We start from the raw sequence: 19430 nt of genomic DNA, 5'->3' as shown, positions 1-19430 counted from the left end.
GTTCCCACAAAAGCCAGTGGAAGGACAGCCATAAATTTCTGTGCGAGAATTACTGGGCTTCAAAACAGATTTGTACTAAAGGAAGAATTGTATCACACCAGGTGAGGCCAGCCACAAAAGGAGTGCAATTAAAGTAAAAAATGTTATAATATGTTCAAAAAAAGTTTAAAAACTCTGAATTTTATGAACATCATGTTTTTCAAATTTGAATAGCTTGAAATATGAAAAAAAAAGATCTGCAAACAATCTCATCAGACATGTTAGGCTGAATACAGAATTCAGGATAGTGCCTGGTATGTTTAATTGAACAATAATAAATTGTCTGCGCTGGGAAACCGAACTTGAACTGCAGCTGCAAAGGCTTTTTTTCCCTCTTTTCTTATCTTTTTTTCCCCCTAACTAATCTGGTTCAGTCAGGGCATAGCTGTAATTACCTTCTTCCCATCTACAGCTAATACCTCAGAGCAATAAAAAAAAACGAGGGTGTTAAAAATTCAAACACTAATTATGGGCTGTTATATTTACTAAACATGGCAGAGTAATAACAAAAGTTTCAGCTTCTTGTGGCCAGCATTACTCTGTTTGATCTACCAAGTCCCTGGACCCTTTACACTAACTATATTACATAACAGTTAATAGCACACTAAAATAAAATTCAATAAACATATTTATTACCAAACATGTACAGCACAACAACTTTCAGCTGTCTCCTTTTTTTCAGCACAGGTGTATCTCTGAAGAGTTCATTCCTTTGTTGTTTTTGGGTTTGGTTTCCAATTAAGTTATATAAATAGCAGTGCAGTAGATTTTGAAAGGGGAAGCATGCAATATTTGAGTACCCCATTTAAAGTGTTATGGTAAATATTGGCTAATCCTACAATTTTTTTGGTTACTTTCCTTCATGCCAGTTTTAAGGTCTAGAAAAACAATAAAGCTGAGAGCTGCCTTAGCTCCTAATTCAGCTATGCCACTACTATCATCCCTCACATTCACATTAAACGCACACAGGGTAGCTTTACACCACTTAATAACAATAGAGGGGTATGGATTTTTGGGGTGTCAAAGAGCTGTCACAAACTGTCACCTCCACAAGAGAAACCTTGGCACACAACAAATTAACCTACACTTCTTTTGGGCTATCATTATTCATAGCCAATCACTTGAAATGCTCCTAGTATTTCATGTGCAAATAAAACCATGAGGGGAAGACCCGCAGATCAGAATAGTGGGCCAATACATAAAACAGAGGAAACAACATGCTGTCTCTGTCCTTCTGAAGTGGCTCATCATCACCCCTACACCAACTTTCACCAAATGAGATCTAGCCTAAGGCTATATATTAAATATGCATATCAAGGCAAATGAAAAAAAAATAAACCTGGAGAGCCAAATTGGACAAATTTGCATGCTTGAACTGCTATATTTTCAGGTAGATGCTCAGAAATGATAGCTCATTTTTTAATAGACTTGCATGTTTATATTAGCCATTTTTTAAAGCTTTTTCTTTTCTGTGAATAAAGATGCATTTCTTTCTGCTGGAACATTGTACAGTGCAAATAAAAAACATGGTAGTTTGACTAAGCTATAAAAAGGTGTTAAAGTTTTGTCAGGAAAACAAGCTAATATACAAAAAAAAAATCCAATAAGGAGACACATTTCCCAAAACGCATGAATAAAATGTAACTATGTGATACAACTCTTCATTTCCCAGTTGGTGTTCTGGTTGCACAAATTATTGCTTCCTTTCAAAACAAATAGCAGGGGGCTAAAGTAAAAATGTTATAGCTCAAATCTCCAGGAAGTAAAAGGCTTTAAATTATAATACCCAATGAAGTGGTAAACCCTAACGGGTGCAAGACAAATGGGTTGTCATATTTATTTGAGTTTGGTTTTGGGGCCACAAAAGCAAGAGGAGATTCTTCTTAGGGAAGATAATAGTTACCAAATTATCAAAATGCTAACCCCCTCCACTCCTGTCCTATCATTGTGTGTAAATTTAAATATTATAATGGAGCACTGCAAATTGGCTTGAGCATTTGCCATCTGCCAGAACCCTAAACAGGCTAGTTTATCTAATCTCTTCAATATAAACATAAGCATGCTCCATTTCTACACTTCCACTTGAAACACACTCTTGTAAAGAAACTGTACTGGAGAAACATGTATTTTTTTTTCTGTTTCTCTAAATTTTACACAGTGACTCATTATCTTTCAGGTTGCCACTCATTTCAATTTCTTTTCTAGTACTCTCCCAGAATACTTATGCCCACGAATTTAAGGTTGTAAAATGCCATGAAACAAATATTTTTGAAATTGTGTCATGCCTCATGGAGTTTATTACCTACATCTGAGTTAGCTGATAAGCAGAGAAACTTTAAGGAAGACCTGCATACTTTTTTTTCTCTCAAAATAATAGATTTAAAATGCAAACCAGCACAAACCTTGTCATGCAATGTTTACTGAATACAGATGAGAAAATGAAAGCTAAGGCTTGGATCCAAAAATATTTCCCATAACTAAGCCATGCCAGAAGGGGGACATTCAGAAGAATTTATTATTATTTTATTTCCCAATTCAGCTTCAGTCCAGGTCTAATGTAATTACCAAATACACACAAAAACAACATGTTTTCAAAGGAAACAAAAGCTCCTAGAAAGCTCATTCTCCCTGGGCTTCCAGCTACTCTGAACACACTGGGAAATAAAGGCAGGCGCCTGTGCAGAAAGCATGGTTAACTTCACACCGGGTGTTAAATTAATATTTCAACCGCTAAAATATTAGACTCTATCATTTAGATTATTAGTTCAATTGAATCTAAAACTGTATAAACCCCTTTACCCCCCAGGGATGCGTTCCTATAAATAAAGTGGAGTTCACACCCACCCTTTTTAACCGGAGCTATTCCTTTCCTTTTCTGCTGTACCAGCTGCAATCTTTCCCTTCACATCACAAAGTCTCTCTGCATCTACGTCTTTTGAAGGATCAGAGGAGCCACTCCAAAACTCAGAAAAAACAAAGGCACTCTCCTTTTCATGCACACCAATGTTCAGTACTACACACATTACACTAATTCACCAACTCCTAAAGTGTTAAAATCAACCGCTAACCTACGGTTACTCAATCATCATTCTCTCCAACTTTCTGTAATACATTGTTAATAATTGCTTCATCAAGGTTACTGTCTTTTATTATGAAGATGCTTCAGGCATTTGGCAATAAGTCCATATTCTGACAATAAGTTGCTATAAAGCAAAAGCATTGGAAACTCTAATGTGCTAACCCCTTTTTTTAATGTAGTGTAGTATTGCCAATAATTCTCATCACTTGTCATCCCCACGAGAGGGGAGGGGGAGCAAATCAGCAAACTTTCTTCCTAACTTTCTTGTCTGTGTTTCCTTACATTGATGCATTGATTACAAAGTTGGCAAAGAATAGGAGAAAGCACTGATCCCCACATCAAACCAACAGTTTGCTAGCTCTCCAAGCCGCCCAGACTAGGAAACTTTACAAACCATTGCAAACTCGATGCTTTACAGATGAAAACTGAAGAAGCCTTTTGCATTTCTACAATTTTTCAAAGCAAAAGGGAAGAAAGTTTGAAGATGGGATTCAAGCTTGCAGGAGGTTAAGGTAGTAATAATACTAACAGACAACAGCAGCAAAGCAAGGAAATCCTGAACAGGTCCTCTAAGCAGGTTAAAAACTTAAAAAAGTGTCATAAAGAAAACAGAAGGACTTACATGATCGGCTAAATTTGTGGAAGATCCTGAGAGTTCTTCATGGTCTGATTTGGAGCTGCCATCCCTTTCATCAATAACGAGGTCTATTGGCATTTTTCCTTTCAAACAACTAATGTACCGATGGCAGAAATTATCACACAATTCATGAACCTGAAAAGAATAACAAGAATAATAGAATCAATAATGGCTAAATATCATGTTTCGGCGCTCTTTTTTTTTTTTTGGTAACAAGTTCAACCCTCTGATCTACTCCACAAGTAACTCTAAGTAACTCTAATTAAGGGGGACAATAGTTGAAGGCAAGGAAACAATAGAGAAATTGTTGCAGCACATATTATTCTCTAGAGACTTGCTGCAGCAACAAGTTAGAGAGAGAGATAGTGGGCTCGGACTTGAGTGCTGAAGAAAATCGGATTTGGTGATAACATCGGAACACTGGGAGCTGGACCCAGGTGGTATCTCCGGAGCATACACAACCCAGACAGGTACAACTAGTCACTCGGGACGGGATCAGTTTAAACCGGGGCTAAAAAAAGGTCTAAATGGCCAGGAGCAGTAAAATGAAGCTACTTGCTGAGGTTGTGGGAAGAGCCATTCTTGTCCCAGGGCACAGCCCCTGCCCACGCCTGCAGGGGCCCCTGCCTCTTCCAAACATTTAGTCCTTGCTTGGGGTTAATGTGCCTGCCAGAGCCGGAGAGGAGGACGAGTGGTTTCATTTCTTTTTGTTAAATATAATATTTCTGAGTGGGGAAAAAGAGCTTCTACTGAGGAAAGGAGTAAGAAGGATGAAAGCGGTTTAATATTTAATATTAGTAAATATTGAAATTACATACACACACACACTAAAAGGGGAAAAACGGTCTGGGCATGTCTGTCGGGTGTCACATGCTCTGATGGCACAGGTTACGGTGTCACAATGCATTACCCCTATCTTCTCTGGCCGTGTTTACAAGTCAGCCCAAACAGTCGGGAGGAAGGGAGCTGGGGGGGGCAGAGGGCGAGGGGAGAGGGGGCAGGGAATGGCGTGCCCCCCCCCGCCTCCGGGCTCTTACCTTTTCTAATTCCAAAAGATGAAACCTTAGTACTTGTATTGCTTGGATCATCTGCAAGAAAGTTTTGAGCAAGGGGTTACGTGGGAGACAGGAGCACGGGGGCTGGGCAGAGCCGCGAGCCCGAGTGGGAAAGGGGGAGAAGGGGATTGTCAGGGCGCGCGGTCATTATACAGGATTTTAGCCCATTAGTCACGCTTTAACAATTTTGATCAACTTTAACCTAAACACTTGATTTTTATCATATTTATTCCGGGATCGGTGATTAGCGCTTTATTACCGCGATCTTGGAGAAAACCTCTTCCCTCTCCTCGCTCCCCTCTCAGCACCCCGGCCCTCATCGCTGAGGGTTCGCAGAGAAGTCAAACACACGCTCCCACCCCCACCCCCGCCCGCAGGAGAAGGGGGGGTGAATGTGTGTTTGAATAGTTTGGCATCTTCTTTACAAGCGGATTTAGGCACTTTGAATATTGAAATCGTTCACATTAGCAAAAGAATTACATTAGAAATCTCCAGCTCTCTCTTCTTAAGCAGTTACTTCCTTCACTTTTAGCTTCCCGTGGCTTTCAAACTCAGCTTTGCAATGCACTGGGGCTTGAGACTTTGCTCTGACTGGCTCTAAGAATAAAGCTCTTTGAAGCCCCTTGACGGCAACTTGCCGACCGGCGGGCGCCCCGCTCCCACGCCGGCGCACCCGGTGCCCGGCCCGGCAGCCGCTGCCCGGCCGCGCCGCTCGGCCCGGTCCGGGGCGGAGGAGGGCGCCTGCCGGCAGCGGGCGGAGGGGTCGGGAAGGACGAGAAGGGAATGCGATGGAAGAGGGAGCAGGCCTTACCAAATTGTCCAACTCTGGATTTGAAGAAAAAAGTGGCTTTTCGGCGCGGACCTGCAAGAAGAAGGAAAAGCGGCGTGAACTACAGCTGCTGTCTTTACCCCCGAAAGGGGAAAATGCCTTTGACAAACCGGCCGGCACCAAAATCCGGCTGAACGCCCCGGGTCACCGAGCTGCGGAGAGAAGCCCGCTCCGCTCCTGCCGCTCCGGCACTGAGCCGGCCGCCGGTCCCACGGGAGCCTTCTCCTGTGGGTCCCCTGCCTGCTTCCCCTCCCGCTCCCTCTGCCTCCAAAACTCGGCCACAGCTACCTTTCTCTATCAGCAGTGCAGGAGGGCAAGGCCCGGCAGTCCCAGCCCGGCCGCGTGGAGGGGCTGCCGGCAGCGGGGGAGGTCAGGGCCGGCCGGGCCACCAGGGCGCACCCCCGCCCGCCGGAGAGGGGCGCGGGGGGAAAGGGGGGCTGCCCCTGCCAGCGCCGGCCGCGCGGGGCGAGGCGCTGAGGAGGCGGCGGGAGCGCTGGTGAGGGTCGGGGGCGGGGGGAGAGGTGCCGGACCTGTTTAGCGAAGACGGCGATGTCCTCGTTGAAGGAGTCGGAGGAGCAGACGTCCCCGCCGGCCACGCCGGGCTCCCGGGGCGTGCAGGTCGCCAGCTCGCACTTCTCAAAGACCAGAGCTAAGAGGGGGAACAACGGGTGCCTACCGGGCGGTGGCACACAAAGAGAGGGGAGAGGGTGGGGGAGAGGGGGAAAGAAGAGCTGTAATCAACAAGTATTTTTTTTTCTTTAATGCACGGACATACAGACACGGACACAGCCACACTCTGCAGTGTCGCACTAATGCCCCGGGCAGAGCAGTAGAGAACCAGACTTTGAAATAAAAATTCTGGTTTTGGTGGTGAGCTGGCTGTTGTTGTTTTGTTTGTTTGGGTTTTGTTTTTTTTTTTTAATTTTGAAATTGCAATGCCCGACCCACATTCCCCGTGCAGTCCTCACCGACGAGGACAAAAGTGACCTCTCTAAACGCACAAGGCACCGAACGTGCTCAGCAGCAGCTCAACTGAGAATGTTACACTTTTGCCACAGCTTAAAATACCGCAAAACCTGGAAGATCCCATCCCTACCCTCCAGCTATGACCTAAAACGAGAGTACAGCTAGGCAAACTGCAAACTACTTAATACGTAATTTTATTTTTCAAGGGGCCTGCTAACAAAAATGTGGTGAAGTTTCCTGGCTTAGGAAGCACACCCAAGTAAAATACCATCTGTCCAGATAAGTGAGCTGGGGAGGGGGTGGAGGAAGGGAGCACTTCGCGAAATATTTTCCCATAGTTGGTGTAGTCAGAAAAAAAAAAATTATCTGCGTGCTAAGTAGTAAGCATGCATTTGTTTCTTTTCCCCTTTGGTGTCTGATCAAGGCCCCACACTCTGTCGTAGATGTTACTAGCTCTCCGTTTAGGATCAGTTAGTATTTTTTCCAAAAGGCACTGAAGGGAATCGGTGTCATTCCCTCCAAGCAAAGACCTGGTGCAGGCTTGAGAAACCCTTGGTTATGGGTTTCTTTTTCCTCATGTTCTTTCTTTCTTAAATAGAAAATTCAGCTTATTGCCCACAATGTATTTATGTCTTCTGTCACTGGGAAGAGCTGTTTGCAAGAAGTGAATCCCTTTTATTCTTACTACCTTCCGCGATGTGAATAGCTCTTTATTTACAAAGTTGGAAGAGTGGTATTATGGCACAGAGAACACCAGAACAACACTTCTCCAACTAAAATCCAGAGCAATGAGAGTCCCTAACTCCTAAGTGGGGCCTTTCCAAGAAATTTAAAAAACCCCCACGCGTAAGAAAAGACCCCCTTCCAAAAAAAAAAAAAAAAACCAAACACAAAAGAGGAAAAAACCGAATAAATAAAAAAAGAAAAATGGAAGGACAAGGCAACACTACCTCTCTCCAACCCTGCCTCTGTCCCCAAGAGGTCTGTTTTGCAGCACCCATTTCCCGTGGGTGCTGGCACCTCAGCCGAGTCAGGCTGGGATCGCCCTCGTCCCGAGATCGCGGGCCACGGCAGTGCCACCGCGCGGGTCTCCCTCCCGAGCGGGCTGCCGGGGGCTGCCCTGCCGCCGTCTTCCCTCCGGACTCTCCGGGCTCCCGCCGCCCCACTCCGCTCCGGGGCCCGGCTGGTCGCTGCCGCCGCGGCCCCGCGGGAGCTCCCGCTGCCCGCCCCGCTCCCGCTCCTGCCCCGGCCGCTCCGCGGGCACCCGCGCTGCGGGGCCGGGCCCTGGCGCCGGGCGGCCCGGCGGCACCTACCCGTAGATCGCATCCTTGTCCCGTTTCAGGGCGTCGTTGACAGCGGAGCCCATGCTGGCCGGCATGACATTGGGGTGCGGGGCGTGCGCGCCGTAGTGCTGTCCGGCGTGGAGCGGCGGCCCATGGTTGAGGTGGTGCACCGGGGGGATCGGCCGGGGGGCGTGGGGGTCCCCGTACATGGACGCCGGCACCCCTACTCCGTCCATCCCGCCGTAGTGGGGCAGCTCATCGTACTGTCAAAAAGCGGGCCGGAAGAGAAGAAAGAAAAAGAAAGAGGAGAAGAGAGGGGGGAATAAAAAAAAAAAAAACAAACAAACAACAACAACAAAAGTCAGAAGAGAGTAAAGCACCCGGACAGACACAAACAGAGCAAACCAAAACAAGAACAGCCACAACAGAGAGAGAAATGCTGCAAATGAAATCAACTGGGACCGGGAGCAGAGGCTGGAGGGGCTGAAGGAGGAGTGGGGGTGCGAGAAGAGGTAAAAGGGGAAAGTGTGTTTGCCTGTCTGAGTGTGTGGGGGAAGATGGTCCTCTTCAGCACAGGCAGGAGAAATCCTAACAAGGAAACAGGGATGAAAAGGAAGGAAACGGAGGAGAGAAACTAGAGTTACTCTGCATTAGAAAAGAAGAAAAAAAAAATAAACAAGCAGAATCAAAACCAACTAGATAAATAAATCAACACTAGAAAGGAGAGAGGAAAGGAAGGGTGTATCGGGAGGAGGGAGGTAGATAAAGGGGGAAATAATCTGAAAGTTACCAGAAACATTATTTAGTGGCAATTCCCCTTGTCCTTGTCACAGCCAGAGACAAAAAAAAAAAAAAAAAAGAAGAAGCAGCTATATGTGTATACATATATATACATTCGTATATACACAGACACACATATGTATTTCTTAGTCTTTGCTAGGCAGCAGCAGTAGCGGCGGCAGCAGCAGCAGCAGCAGCAAGCTTTGCCCTGTGAAACCCGTGCTACTGAGCAGGCAGGGAGCAGGGAATTCGCGCTGCTGGGGAAAAAGCTAGAGAGGAAAAAAGCGTGGAACAATTGCAGAGAGACACACACAGAGAGACACTCATGCACACACACAAAAAGCCAGCGAATAATTTTTGCTGCTATTTTTTAATAGTGGCCGCCATCATCATCAGCAACAGAGGAGAGCAAATCGGACAGGCCCCTCTTAAGAGAGGATTTATATATAGGTAAGTGTTGGAGATTTAAACCTACCCTTTGCGCCATCAGTCTGCGCTCCAATAAACTCCTGGATGTGTCGTATATTTAATATCCCAGTCCAGCAAAGAAAGTGATTTAGAGTGAAGAAGATTCCTTTTTTTTTTTTTTGCAACCCACTTACAGACTTCTCCTATCCTCCAATATGGGTAAATAATAGTAATAACAACAACAATAACAACAACAATATATAAAAAACAGTCAAGAACCACGATGAGTTTCTGTGTTTTCTTCTTTTTTTCTGTCTCTTTCCTTTTTCTGTCTCTCTTTTTCCTTTTTTCTTTCTCTACGCAAAAAAAAAATTGTCAAGCCCCCAAACTGAAGGTTACGATCGGCCCGTCAGCAACCCACATGTAACCAAACTGTCGTGTCTCATGGCTTTTTGCCACTCCAGCTGTCAATCAAAGCCAGGGAATGTCAAGGTAGTGAATGAATGATGGTTGATGATGATGAAGAAGAGAGGAGGAATCTTTTTAACCCCGGTTTCTTCTTCCAGTAACTCCGTGCTCGGGTTTTGCCTTTTAGGATCGCTTATAGGGTTGTTGGTTTTGGTTTTGTTTTGTTTTTTTCAAAGTACTTGTGAAGGGGGGTGGGGAAAGATGCGAAGAAAAATTGAATAGTTTGCAAAGCCCGGACTTCCCCCTCTCTCCTTTTTTTTTTTTTTTTTTCTCCTCCCGGCAGGTATTTTGTCTCCCTCTCTCCCTCACTCCCTGGGATGAGTGAGTGTCAGTAAGTGTTGGCAGGTTGGCTGCCGGCTGCCTTATAGAAGAGGCTCAGTTTTGCGGCGCTGATCGGCGGGAGAATGAAGTGACGGAACCCGGAAGTAGTGGTGGCCATAGCCAGTCCTGCAGCGCGGCGGCGGCGGCGGCGGGGGCGGCGGGGGAGCGGCGGCGGCGGGGAGCGGCGGGGCGCGGCGGCGGGCGCGGGCGCGGGGCGGCGGGGCGCCCAGCCGGCGGAGCGCCGGGGATGCGCAGCGCGGCGGCGGGGCGGCCGCGGCGCCGCGCGGGGAGCCGCGCAGCAGCCCCTGCCCCGAGCGAAGCACGGCGTGTAGGAAGGAGCGAGCGAGCGTGCGAGCGAGAGGGAGGAGGGGGAGGGAGCGAGGGAAGGAGGAGGGAGGGAGGGAGCGAGGGAGGGAGCGAGGGAGGGAGGCAGGGGAGGAAGGACAGGGAGAGTGCGTGTGTGCGAGAGGGGGAGAGGCAGGGGAAACTGCAGAGAGCGAGAAGAAAAGTGCGTTAGAAGCCCGGCCCCGGGTCGGTTTGCGCTAGATTATTTGAGCGACCAAATACCTTCCGATTACCCGCGGCGTGGGGCGTCTGGCGGCGCGCGGGGCCGCTGGCTCGGGTCGGCGGCTCCGGCCGCTGCCGCGCGCGGTGCGCGAGCCCCGGGCACCGGGAGCTACAGCGCGCGGGGGGCGCGCGGAGCCGGTGCGGCCCCGGGCGCGGGGAGGCTGCTCCGGGCCCGCGCGCCCCGGCCCCGCCGGCGCGCCGCAACGCCCGCCGCGCCGCTGCCCTCGGAGCGCTCATTGTGCTCCGCTAAAAATTAATGAATTTTCCGGGGCATGAAGAGAGCGCCTCGTGCAAACCGCGTTGGGCACCGCTCTTCATTAAGTGATCGCTGCTATCAAACACGCTCTGGATGTCTTGAAGGGGAGGGGGGGCGGGGAGAGGCGGAGGGAAGAGGGGGAAATCCCTTTTAGTTTTGCGATTAGGCTGCCAGGCTTTGTAAAGGGCTTAAAAACAAAGTCATGCTCAGTCTTTTGTAGGAGAGATCCAGATGTTATGTAGATTTCTGTTTGCGTGTTCGTTTTGAGCGGATCCGGCCGTGAGCGCAGTATTTACGTGTGTGTGTTGCTGGACTTTACCGTTTATCGACGTTGCGCTTGTGGAATGTATGCTGGAGTATTAGCTCGGTAATGCCTTCTAATGGTAGTGCTAATTACAGTGGGGTTATTTAGCAAATTAAGTGAGATGATGCACCCCCCCCCACCCTTGAGTACCGAATGAACTTTTCCGAACGCACAGGCACACACACAGACACACGCGCGTTAATTTTGGTGCGTTTCTCTCGCCCAATCACTTCGCTGAAGCTACACCATGCCTTACCTCAGAGCAGTCAATTACCAAAGCTACCCGGGATCATCAATCATGGGGGATGCTTGAAGTTTAGGGGAGGAGCGATGGTCAAACTATCGATTGCTGCAGTTTTGTCCTCCCCAACCCCCCACCCTCGTTCACGGTCCCCTGCACATAAAATCTAAAACAGACTATCCCGTTAATAGTGGAATTTATCAATGATTATGTACCCGTTTGTGAATGTGGCCTCATACATAGATGGCTTTTGAAAAGACACGGCAGAAAATATATTATTCCGTTAGATTTTGGTTTGCTTTGCTTTTCGTGGTGATGACGATGCTTTTCAGAGGTATTTTTTTTTTTTAACTTTAAGAAAATGATTCAAGGGGTAGTTATAGATATTTGGCCTGATTTTAACAGGCGAAGGGAATGAGCTCCAGAGGTCAATAAACCCCTCCAAAATGATGAATGATTGAGTACCTGTGATGATGATAGTGATTACCGGAGCAATTAAACAGTTTGATTAAATGAGCCATCATAACAATGATGTCTGCGGGAAATCAGCCCTCACGTATAAAGAAAGATAGTGTGGAGAGCTGACAAACGCCAGTGGGCATTCCTGCATGTTCCGCTAGCGCCGAGCCCTGCAGAGCAGGGCTGTATTTACAAATATGAGGGGAATACAGAGAAAAGTCCCTCTCCTACTTATAGCCAGAGTTGCAACCTGCTTAGAACCCGCCAGGAGCCGGAGAGCAGACACGGGTTTTCTTTTTCCTAGAGGATCTCCTCCAAGATTAAAGCTAGTCCTAAGAGCAACCGAATTGCTGTGACTGACTTTCACGGGACTGTAAAGAGAGGTGAGTAGAAGAGCCCTTAGTATGTAGGTCTCTTTCAAGCAGTGGTTAAGTCAATTCATTTCGCAGGGAAAAAGCCAGTCTTCTTGTGCAGTATTTTATACTCTGTCGTATAAATCGGTAACGTAATTCAAGATATTCATGGTAATGAATGCTTGGCTAATCCTTTGGGTGCGCGGAGACCTACAGAGCAGTAGGTTATGCAAATCCTTTCCTACTTTTACAGCTGTAGTTTTCTAGCAGATTTTTTTAAAGAGATCTAGTCATCGGTGAATGTTATTTGGGTTTTTTTTTCCCCTTCTTTCTTCCCCCTCCCCCCCCCGCCCCATGCCCCAAAGATGCCAGATTTCTCAACTTGCATGGAATCATTTGCTTGTGATGCAGACAGCTTAGAAGACGTGGTTCAAATATTTGTAGCTTCCAAACTTGTTTTTTAACCATGGCAGTGCAAACCCAGAGCCTTGTCTCTTGAGATACACAAATGTACCTCTTTTGAAATAGTTTCAGAATTGCCAAAGAAGAGGTCTTTCCTTATAAACTGGCTGTGCAAAAGTAATCTGGCTACATTTAAGGCTCCATGCATTTTTTTAGACCTCAGTCTGCAAGAGAAGTTCATCAATTTTCTTCTCAAAAAAAGTTAGATTACTTGGCTCCCATAGAAGAAATTATTTTATTGCTTAGAATATAATTTTATACCACTTTTTTTTTTTTTTGCTAATTCTATTTTTCACAGAAGTCTCTGTAGATCTCAGCTGCCCTGACTAAGAAATTCTGAGAAAACAGACTAAAAGCAAAGCTGAAAAAAAAGCAGCCAAAGATTTGTGCAGTGTTCAGTGCTGCTCCTTTCAATTGTTTAATTTTTTTCCCCCTCCTAAACTAATTAACCCCCTGCGTTGTCTTGCCCTGCTGTGCATGTTTGTAATCTGGAACAGGGACCAACTTTTAAAAATTATTTTAACTTGATAGAAAGTGAAATTTCATATAGTAAATGAAGATCTTTCATGTTCCTCCTGTGTCTTTTTTTTTCCACCTGAAAAGAGTTGAAGCCTTTTTCCTCATCACTATCCCAGTGGATTAAAGCACACAGAGAAGGTGGTTTATAAAGCACTATAGTTTAGCCATTAAAAAGGGATCTCAATTTAGCGCCCTTAAGTGAATGTACTCACGTATTAACAAAGATGCTGTTGGGAACTCAGAGGAAAATGGGATACGTGCGTGCAGAGGATGAGGGCTTTCACATACTTAGGTGATTCCCCCATCCCCCCAACTAGTGATATTTCTTTTTTTAAAAAAAAGTAATTCGGGAAAATTAAAATGGCTAATTTCCATTTCTCCTGCATCACTTTCAGAGCGAGGGCTGTTTTCAAGAAAAGTGTGGGATAGATATGAGTCGGGGTGGTGCCTGGGTTTTGTTTTTTGTTTTTTTTTTTTTTTGTTTTGTTTTGTTTTTTTTTTTTTTTTTGTTTTTGATAGATCAGCTCAAAAGTCCAAAGAGAAATGAGGTGTCCGGTATGGAAGTGCATCTCAGTCAACCGCCAGCTCCTTTTGCCGAGGCTGGAAATGGTTTTAACAGGCGGTAAAATTTCATCTTGTGGTGTCAAATTGGGGTCAGTTTGGGGTTAGCGCTCTCAGTGTCCGAGCAGGAGCTGTCCAGCTGTGTGGGGATTCATTAAGGGCAAAAGATCCGTTTCAAGAAAAACAATACAAAGACAATCAGAGGGCTAAAGATCCTCTTCAAATCGCATTTTACAAGTGCACCAGAACAAATATGGATGCTGAAACCTATTCCCTTCAAACTCCCAAATCGGCTTCTTAGCCCTCGGAGGGAGCGAGAGAGAAAATCCTCTAAAAGTTAAGAAGAGTCTGTTTTCAATCAGCCTTTCCGAAGTGTGGCATGTTAGTCCTTTGCTGGCTTTGAGACATGCCTCTCTTGCTTGCTCGTTACATCTCTCCCTCCCTCCCTCTCTCTCTCTCTCTTCTTTCCACAGCCTTGCAAAAGTGGATGGCACAACAGGTAATATTTCAGATTTCAAGAATAAATCCCACCGGAGATCTTAAACTGCTGTTTTGCACGCGCGTGTGCTCCTATCACAAGACTTAATGCAAACAGAAAGTTTTTAGGGGGAAACAAGCCATGCTTGCACGAAATCCTATTGTACCCTGTAGGAAATTTTGAGCTCTCCTTGTAGGTGATCCTCCGGTCCGATGGGTAATTTAGGCTAGATTTACTTTCCAGTTCTTAGCACTTGTGGAAAGCACCTATTGCTAATCTGGTTTATTAAATTCGCATGGTTTAAATCCTCTTAACGTCCCTACATCTGTTAGGACAATTGACGCCTTGCTACAGGGACAAATAACTTGAACCTTAATCTTGTTTGTAACTTTATTCAATGTTTGTTTGTTTGTGTGCTGAGTTCAAGTATTTTGGAGGATGCCATTGTGTTCGGTAACACATAGACTGCATTTAAAAGCAAAACTCCTCTTAAACGGGTCAAGGATATCATGGAACACAGCGAAAAATTTAGCATATTCGAACCGGCTTTTTATCTCGAACTATCATTCTAGGCCATGTGTCATAATTAATGAAGAAAGCAATCTGCCTGTTAAAATATGGACGCGGGACACCACCGTGACACCGTAGTGAAACTCACGTGAATTTTACTTTTTGTTTTGCTTGCAAGACGAAGTGTGGAGTTTAAATAGTACTTTTCCCTTTTTATAATCAGGATTGTGCCACAGTTAAATTCCTACCCCCAAACCCGCTCTTTACCACACTCTTTGCCCTTACGGTTGTTTTTTACAACTTCAGTCACTTTTTATTCGTCTCAGCGCTCTTTGATTCGCCTCCGACTTCCCGCAGCTGCAAGACTTTCGAGGTCCCATCTCGGGTGCCCCTGTGAAATCATGCACATTTTAGCTTCTGCAGATCACTGGGTTCATTTAGCTCCTCACCCTGATCCCCCCGGCTGCCAGCGGTGTACTTCGCTTTCCAGTAATGTATTATTATTTGTCGAAAATCTTTCTAGTCCTGAAAGTCAATGGTAGCCCATCACGGTGAACTTTTCTTGACCTCGACTGCGGTATGACTGAGATCTTTGGGAGCAAGATTAGAAGGAGGTTCATTTACTTACCTGTTACTTCGCTTTTTACTTTTTCTTCCACCCCTCCGTCCTCTTTTTTATTTTTTTAGGGGGAAAACCCCGACCCCGCAGGAAACAGGACCGACCCGGGTTGGCCCTGCGCTGCGGAGCGCTGTGTGCCCCGGCTGCCCGGGGCCGTGCGCGGCGCTGCCCCGGCGGGCGCCGCCATCCATCGGCGGCCCTCTAGCGCTATCTGGCGGGGCTCCAGCCCCAGCCCGAGCCGCCGGGGCCGGGCACGGGGCTCGCTCCCGCCGCGGAGCTCAGCAGCTCCCGCGGGACGCTGGTGAGGCCCAGTGCCGGGTTCCATCCCTGAGGGGCCAAACCCGCCGTGGAAAGGGGCCGAGAGATGAACCCATTCGCGTTCGTCCGGTTTATGTCAAGCGGGTGGGTGCGAAGCACTAAAGTCAGGGAAGAGATGGGATTTTTTATTTTTTTTAAATTATGTTATTTAGGACGAAATGTTTGTAAAAGTGGAGACCATAAACAGTCGACGCGTATTTCCATCACACACCAGAGGGGAAAAATAAAAGGGAAAAAAAGAAAACAACCACAAACCTGTCAGGGTGTCCCATTAATACTGTTTGTACTGGGTAGTCAAAAATCTAGTTTTCAATTGTTCAAAGAATCTCAAAGTATGAAAAAAAATTAATCTTTCCAGTATAACATGGTAACCAAAAGGACAGTTAGGGCAAAGTAAATGGCTTTAGGGTGATATCAGAGAATCCACAAAGGCTTCAAACTCTGCTCAGAGCTCTGCTCTAGCTCACTCAAAATATCCCCTTTTGTTCTCCAGCTGCCTATAAAACTCCAGAAGAGGAGCGTTCTCATTTTTACACTGGAGTTCTCAGTCCGGAGAGAACAATATATTCCTACCTCTTTTGAAATGATCCGGAGACTCTCACAACACACAGGCAATCACTCGAAGCACGAATTTCCTTTTTTTTTTTTTTTTTTTTTTTCCCAAGAACTGCTCGGCCCATTGTTTGAAGTGGTATTCAGTGCAGAGCCCAAAGAGAAAAGGAAAAAAAATCCTGAGAGCCCGGTTTAGTATTGCACAGAGAGAGAGCTGACAAAATATTATAGCGTGTTTCCTAGAAGTACACGGTGAGATCCAGCGGTGTGTTCCCGAAAAGAGGTTGCTTTTTATTCCCACCACCACCCCCCTCAAGATTGTGATCGTCTTTGTATGTCTTTCTTTTGATCCCACAAAGAGAATGCAATACACATATATATGTTTGCTCTCCATACAAGAAATGCCATACAATGGAATATGTGGCCGGTTAGTCCTCATAATGCTTAGTTTTGCTGTAATTAATTGAAAACAGTTATTAGGTCGTCATTGGCAATAGCGTAAATAATTGCAGCAGATTTTTACTTAAAATTGACCGGTCATAGAGTGATAGATCGATTCGAGGTATAAAAATGATGTATCAAAACATCAATGTCGATTATTTGAAATATTGTAGTTGAATCTTTTTATTGCTTCATCGGTTAAGTGTCTGAAAGTGCTGTGTTCCAACATATATTTATGTTGTCAATACTGTCAAAACTGTCAGTTTTATTACAGTGGATTTGTAATACATTTCGGATTTGCTCATTTACATAAAATGTCCACCTCAGATACCCCTCCTTTTCTCCATCTCTGGAAATCTGTGTCAGTTTAATGAAAGGATTCAAGACTCATACCTGAAGAGGGAAAAAAAAAAAAAAAAAAGGAGAAAAAAAAAGGAGGTGTTGCTCCATTATGTCCAATTTTAACATCCGTTTGGAAAGCTTGGGCTATTTCTGACTCGCCAAAAGAGGGAATTCCTCCCCCCCTTCCCCCTCCCTCCCCCGGCCCCGCTTATTTCCCCAGTAGAATTTAAACACTTTCCTACTCTCACACCTAGATTAAACCCTCCAGGAGAATTGGGAAATTGTACAGGGTTACAGCGACGAGCCGAAGGACACCTGTGAATGCCACAACCTTCCCAAAGAGAGCAACAACCCCTCGAACCACGCACACACGCGCAGGGGTTTGAATCCTGCTAGAAAGAAGGAGACAAAAGGAGCAATAAATACGTGTGTGATCCTTTCCTAGCGGTTCGGAGCCCAAAGGAAAAAAGCAAACTGTAAGCAGTGTTGGGCATTTGATGCCCTCCACCCCTATTTTATCACGGTCTGATCGATGTGATTATTCCCTTTAACTGCAAGCAGTGATTTTTTATTAGCATGATCTCAGGCAACTCTCTAATTTTCTCCAAGAGCCCAGCTGAGGGATAGACAAACTCAGGAATAAATAAATAAGTTCATTTGCACAATAAACTCTCTTCGATAGAGCAGTAAAATTAGGCAAGTAACTTTATTTCCCACCCCCTTCCGAGGATGAGGGTGCTTAAAGGTGTTGGTGAGATGGACCTGAGGGGTATGTGGGTTGGTTTCTTTCCCCTTCGCCCTTCCTGTAAACCAACCCCCCCACCCTTCCCCCCGGGATATCTGTGTTTAAATAGATGCTGAAGAGATTTCTGAGTTCACGGGAAAGAAGGAAGGTTAGTTAAGGGAATGGCAGTGCGCCTGGCAGGTATTTTAATGACTGTCCCTTCCTTTGAACACTTTCAATTTCTCTGCTTCTTGTACAGAATATGTTTCCCAAACCAAGTATGATTTCTGTTGTAACTCTCGTGTGTGATTGTGATCCCTTCTGAGGTAAATTGAGAAGTACGCTGCGCAAAAGGAGGAAATCGCCCCTGGGGTGCTTTGTTTACTTTGGTTTGTAAAATCCTGCTAGGAGATGGTTTCCTCAGTGTGTGGCAAGTGTTTCTTCAAGAAATTCATCAGCCCTTCTACAATTACTTCGAGCTCCGAGGGAAGAAAGCTGCCATCACTTTCTCACATCCCAAGGTGTTGCATGGGGGAGAGAAGAAAAGGCTGGAGCATTTAATTATAATGGGGAGGGGGGGGGGGAGAGCGGAGGCTGCAGAAAGCCGTCCCAAGCCTGTACCTGGAAAAGAAAAACCTGCAAGGTTATACTTGGGAAGCGTGTGCCATTTAGACTTGGGGAAAAGTACCCCGTCTTGTGCAGTAATTAGTCTGAACAATAAACATAATTGGAACAAAATCAGTTGGAAGTTTCTGCGTTTTTAATTACGTTTCATTTTGTGGTAAGCCGTAAAATTATGAATGCCTCTCAATTAAACACTATCCACTTGTAAAGCATTTAACAACAATTATTCCTTAATCAGTTGGAATGTTAGCCACAAATGATGCTGTTAAACATCAAAGGGACGCCTTAGACGTTACCTTTTAGTCATAAGTAAGAGGATTAATTTCTATAATTAGAGGGGATAAATATGTGCATAAATAAATCTAATTTTTTTACACGTTCTCATCCTGTCTGGGAGAGGCGAGGATCTTTGACATTGCTCGCACTCCCAGCTTTCCCTGGTCGGAGGGGACCCGGGAGCAGCGAGGTGAGAAGAGCCCTGCGGGGAGCCCCGACCCTGCGCGCCGCTCCTCGGGCACCGGCCCCGTCCCCCGCGGCCGTACCAGGGCTGGGGCTGGGGCTGGCCCGGGGTTCGTGCCCACCTCGGACAAGGGGCTTCGGGGCAATTTACTTCCCTACTCGGCTTTTATTTACCTGGGGTTTTTTGGGATTTTTTTTTTTTTACGGCACCTGTGGTCTACCTGGCGGTTCATTTCTCTCGGGGACAATTTGCTGTCCCCAAACGGAGCTCGAGATTTGAGTCGAATACCGCAAATAAAATTACCATGACCTTGATTACACCCCGTATGAATATCTCATTTACCTAATGACTTTATGTCACGTATGCAGAGGGTCAATTTCCTTTTAACCTTTCCCATTGCTGCAGTAAGCATTCTTTTATAATCAATGGCTGTTTGAATAATCAATTCGCATTTTATGATCCCTGACAAACTCAATATACGTGTGCCTGTTTTCAGCAAAGCAGCCGGCCCCGCTCCGCGCCGCTTTCACGTCCGAAGAGTTCGCGGCGGGGTTTCCCGGCTCCCCGGGGAGCCGCCCGGGCCGCTGCGGGCTGCGCGGGGCTCCGCGGGCGCGGCGCTGCTCCGGGCCCGCTCCGCGCCGCGGCCGCCCCGCGCAGCCCCCGCCGCCGCCCCGGGATAACGCGCCGCGGCACAAAGGCGGCGGCCAGCATCCCCCCGCACCGCCTTAGAGCTGGCAATTCCGCGCGTTTTCCCGCTAGCTCAACCCGAAATATG

General features: G+C 46.4%; 1 protein-coding gene and 1 long non-coding RNA gene across 7 annotated transcripts in view; one reads left to right on the top strand and one right to left on the bottom strand.

Annotated features, from left to right (window-relative positions):
• The window catches only part of MEIS2 (Meis homeobox 2), a 173736-nt gene extending 163690 nt beyond the window's left edge, over nucleotides 1-10046 (bottom strand). For 3 of the 6 annotated variants that reach the window (XM_030950532.1, XM_030950534.1, XM_030950536.1), the window contains exons 1-6: nucleotides 9144-10046; nucleotides 7919-8151; nucleotides 6170-6311; nucleotides 5622-5672; nucleotides 4793-4843; nucleotides 3741-3890 (exon numbers count right to left, since the gene is read on the bottom strand). In XM_030950532.1, the coding sequence (XP_030806392.1) occupies nucleotides 3741-3890; nucleotides 4793-4843; nucleotides 5622-5672; nucleotides 6170-6311; nucleotides 7919-8151; nucleotides 9144-9155 (639 nt within the window). In that variant the 5' untranslated portion in view covers nucleotides 9156-10046. Of the gene's footprint in view, nucleotides 1-3740; nucleotides 3891-4792; nucleotides 4844-5621; nucleotides 5673-6169; nucleotides 6312-7918; nucleotides 8152-8678; nucleotides 8730-9143 lie in introns of those variants that run through there. The other 3 variants (XM_030950535.1, XM_030950538.1, XM_030950533.1) reach the window with 2 other exon arrangements.
• A 786-nt stretch (nucleotides 10047-10832) lies between these two features.
• Nucleotides 10833-18156, top strand: LOC115904809. The gene is made up of 3 exons (XR_004060807.1): nucleotides 10833-12075; nucleotides 14061-14086; nucleotides 17102-18156. It is a non-coding gene; the product is annotated as an uncharacterized LOC115904809 (long non-coding RNA).
• The last annotated feature ends 1274 nt before the right edge of the window (nucleotides 18157-19430 follow it).

This window comes from Camarhynchus parvulus, chromosome 5 (genome assembly GCF_901933205.1).
Source record: "Camarhynchus parvulus chromosome 5, STF_HiC, whole genome shotgun sequence".
NCBI lineage: Eukaryota > Metazoa > Chordata > Aves > Passeriformes > Thraupidae > Camarhynchus > Camarhynchus parvulus.
Note: the sequence above shows the minus strand (reverse complement) of the source record. Positions and strands in the feature narration are given on the sequence as shown.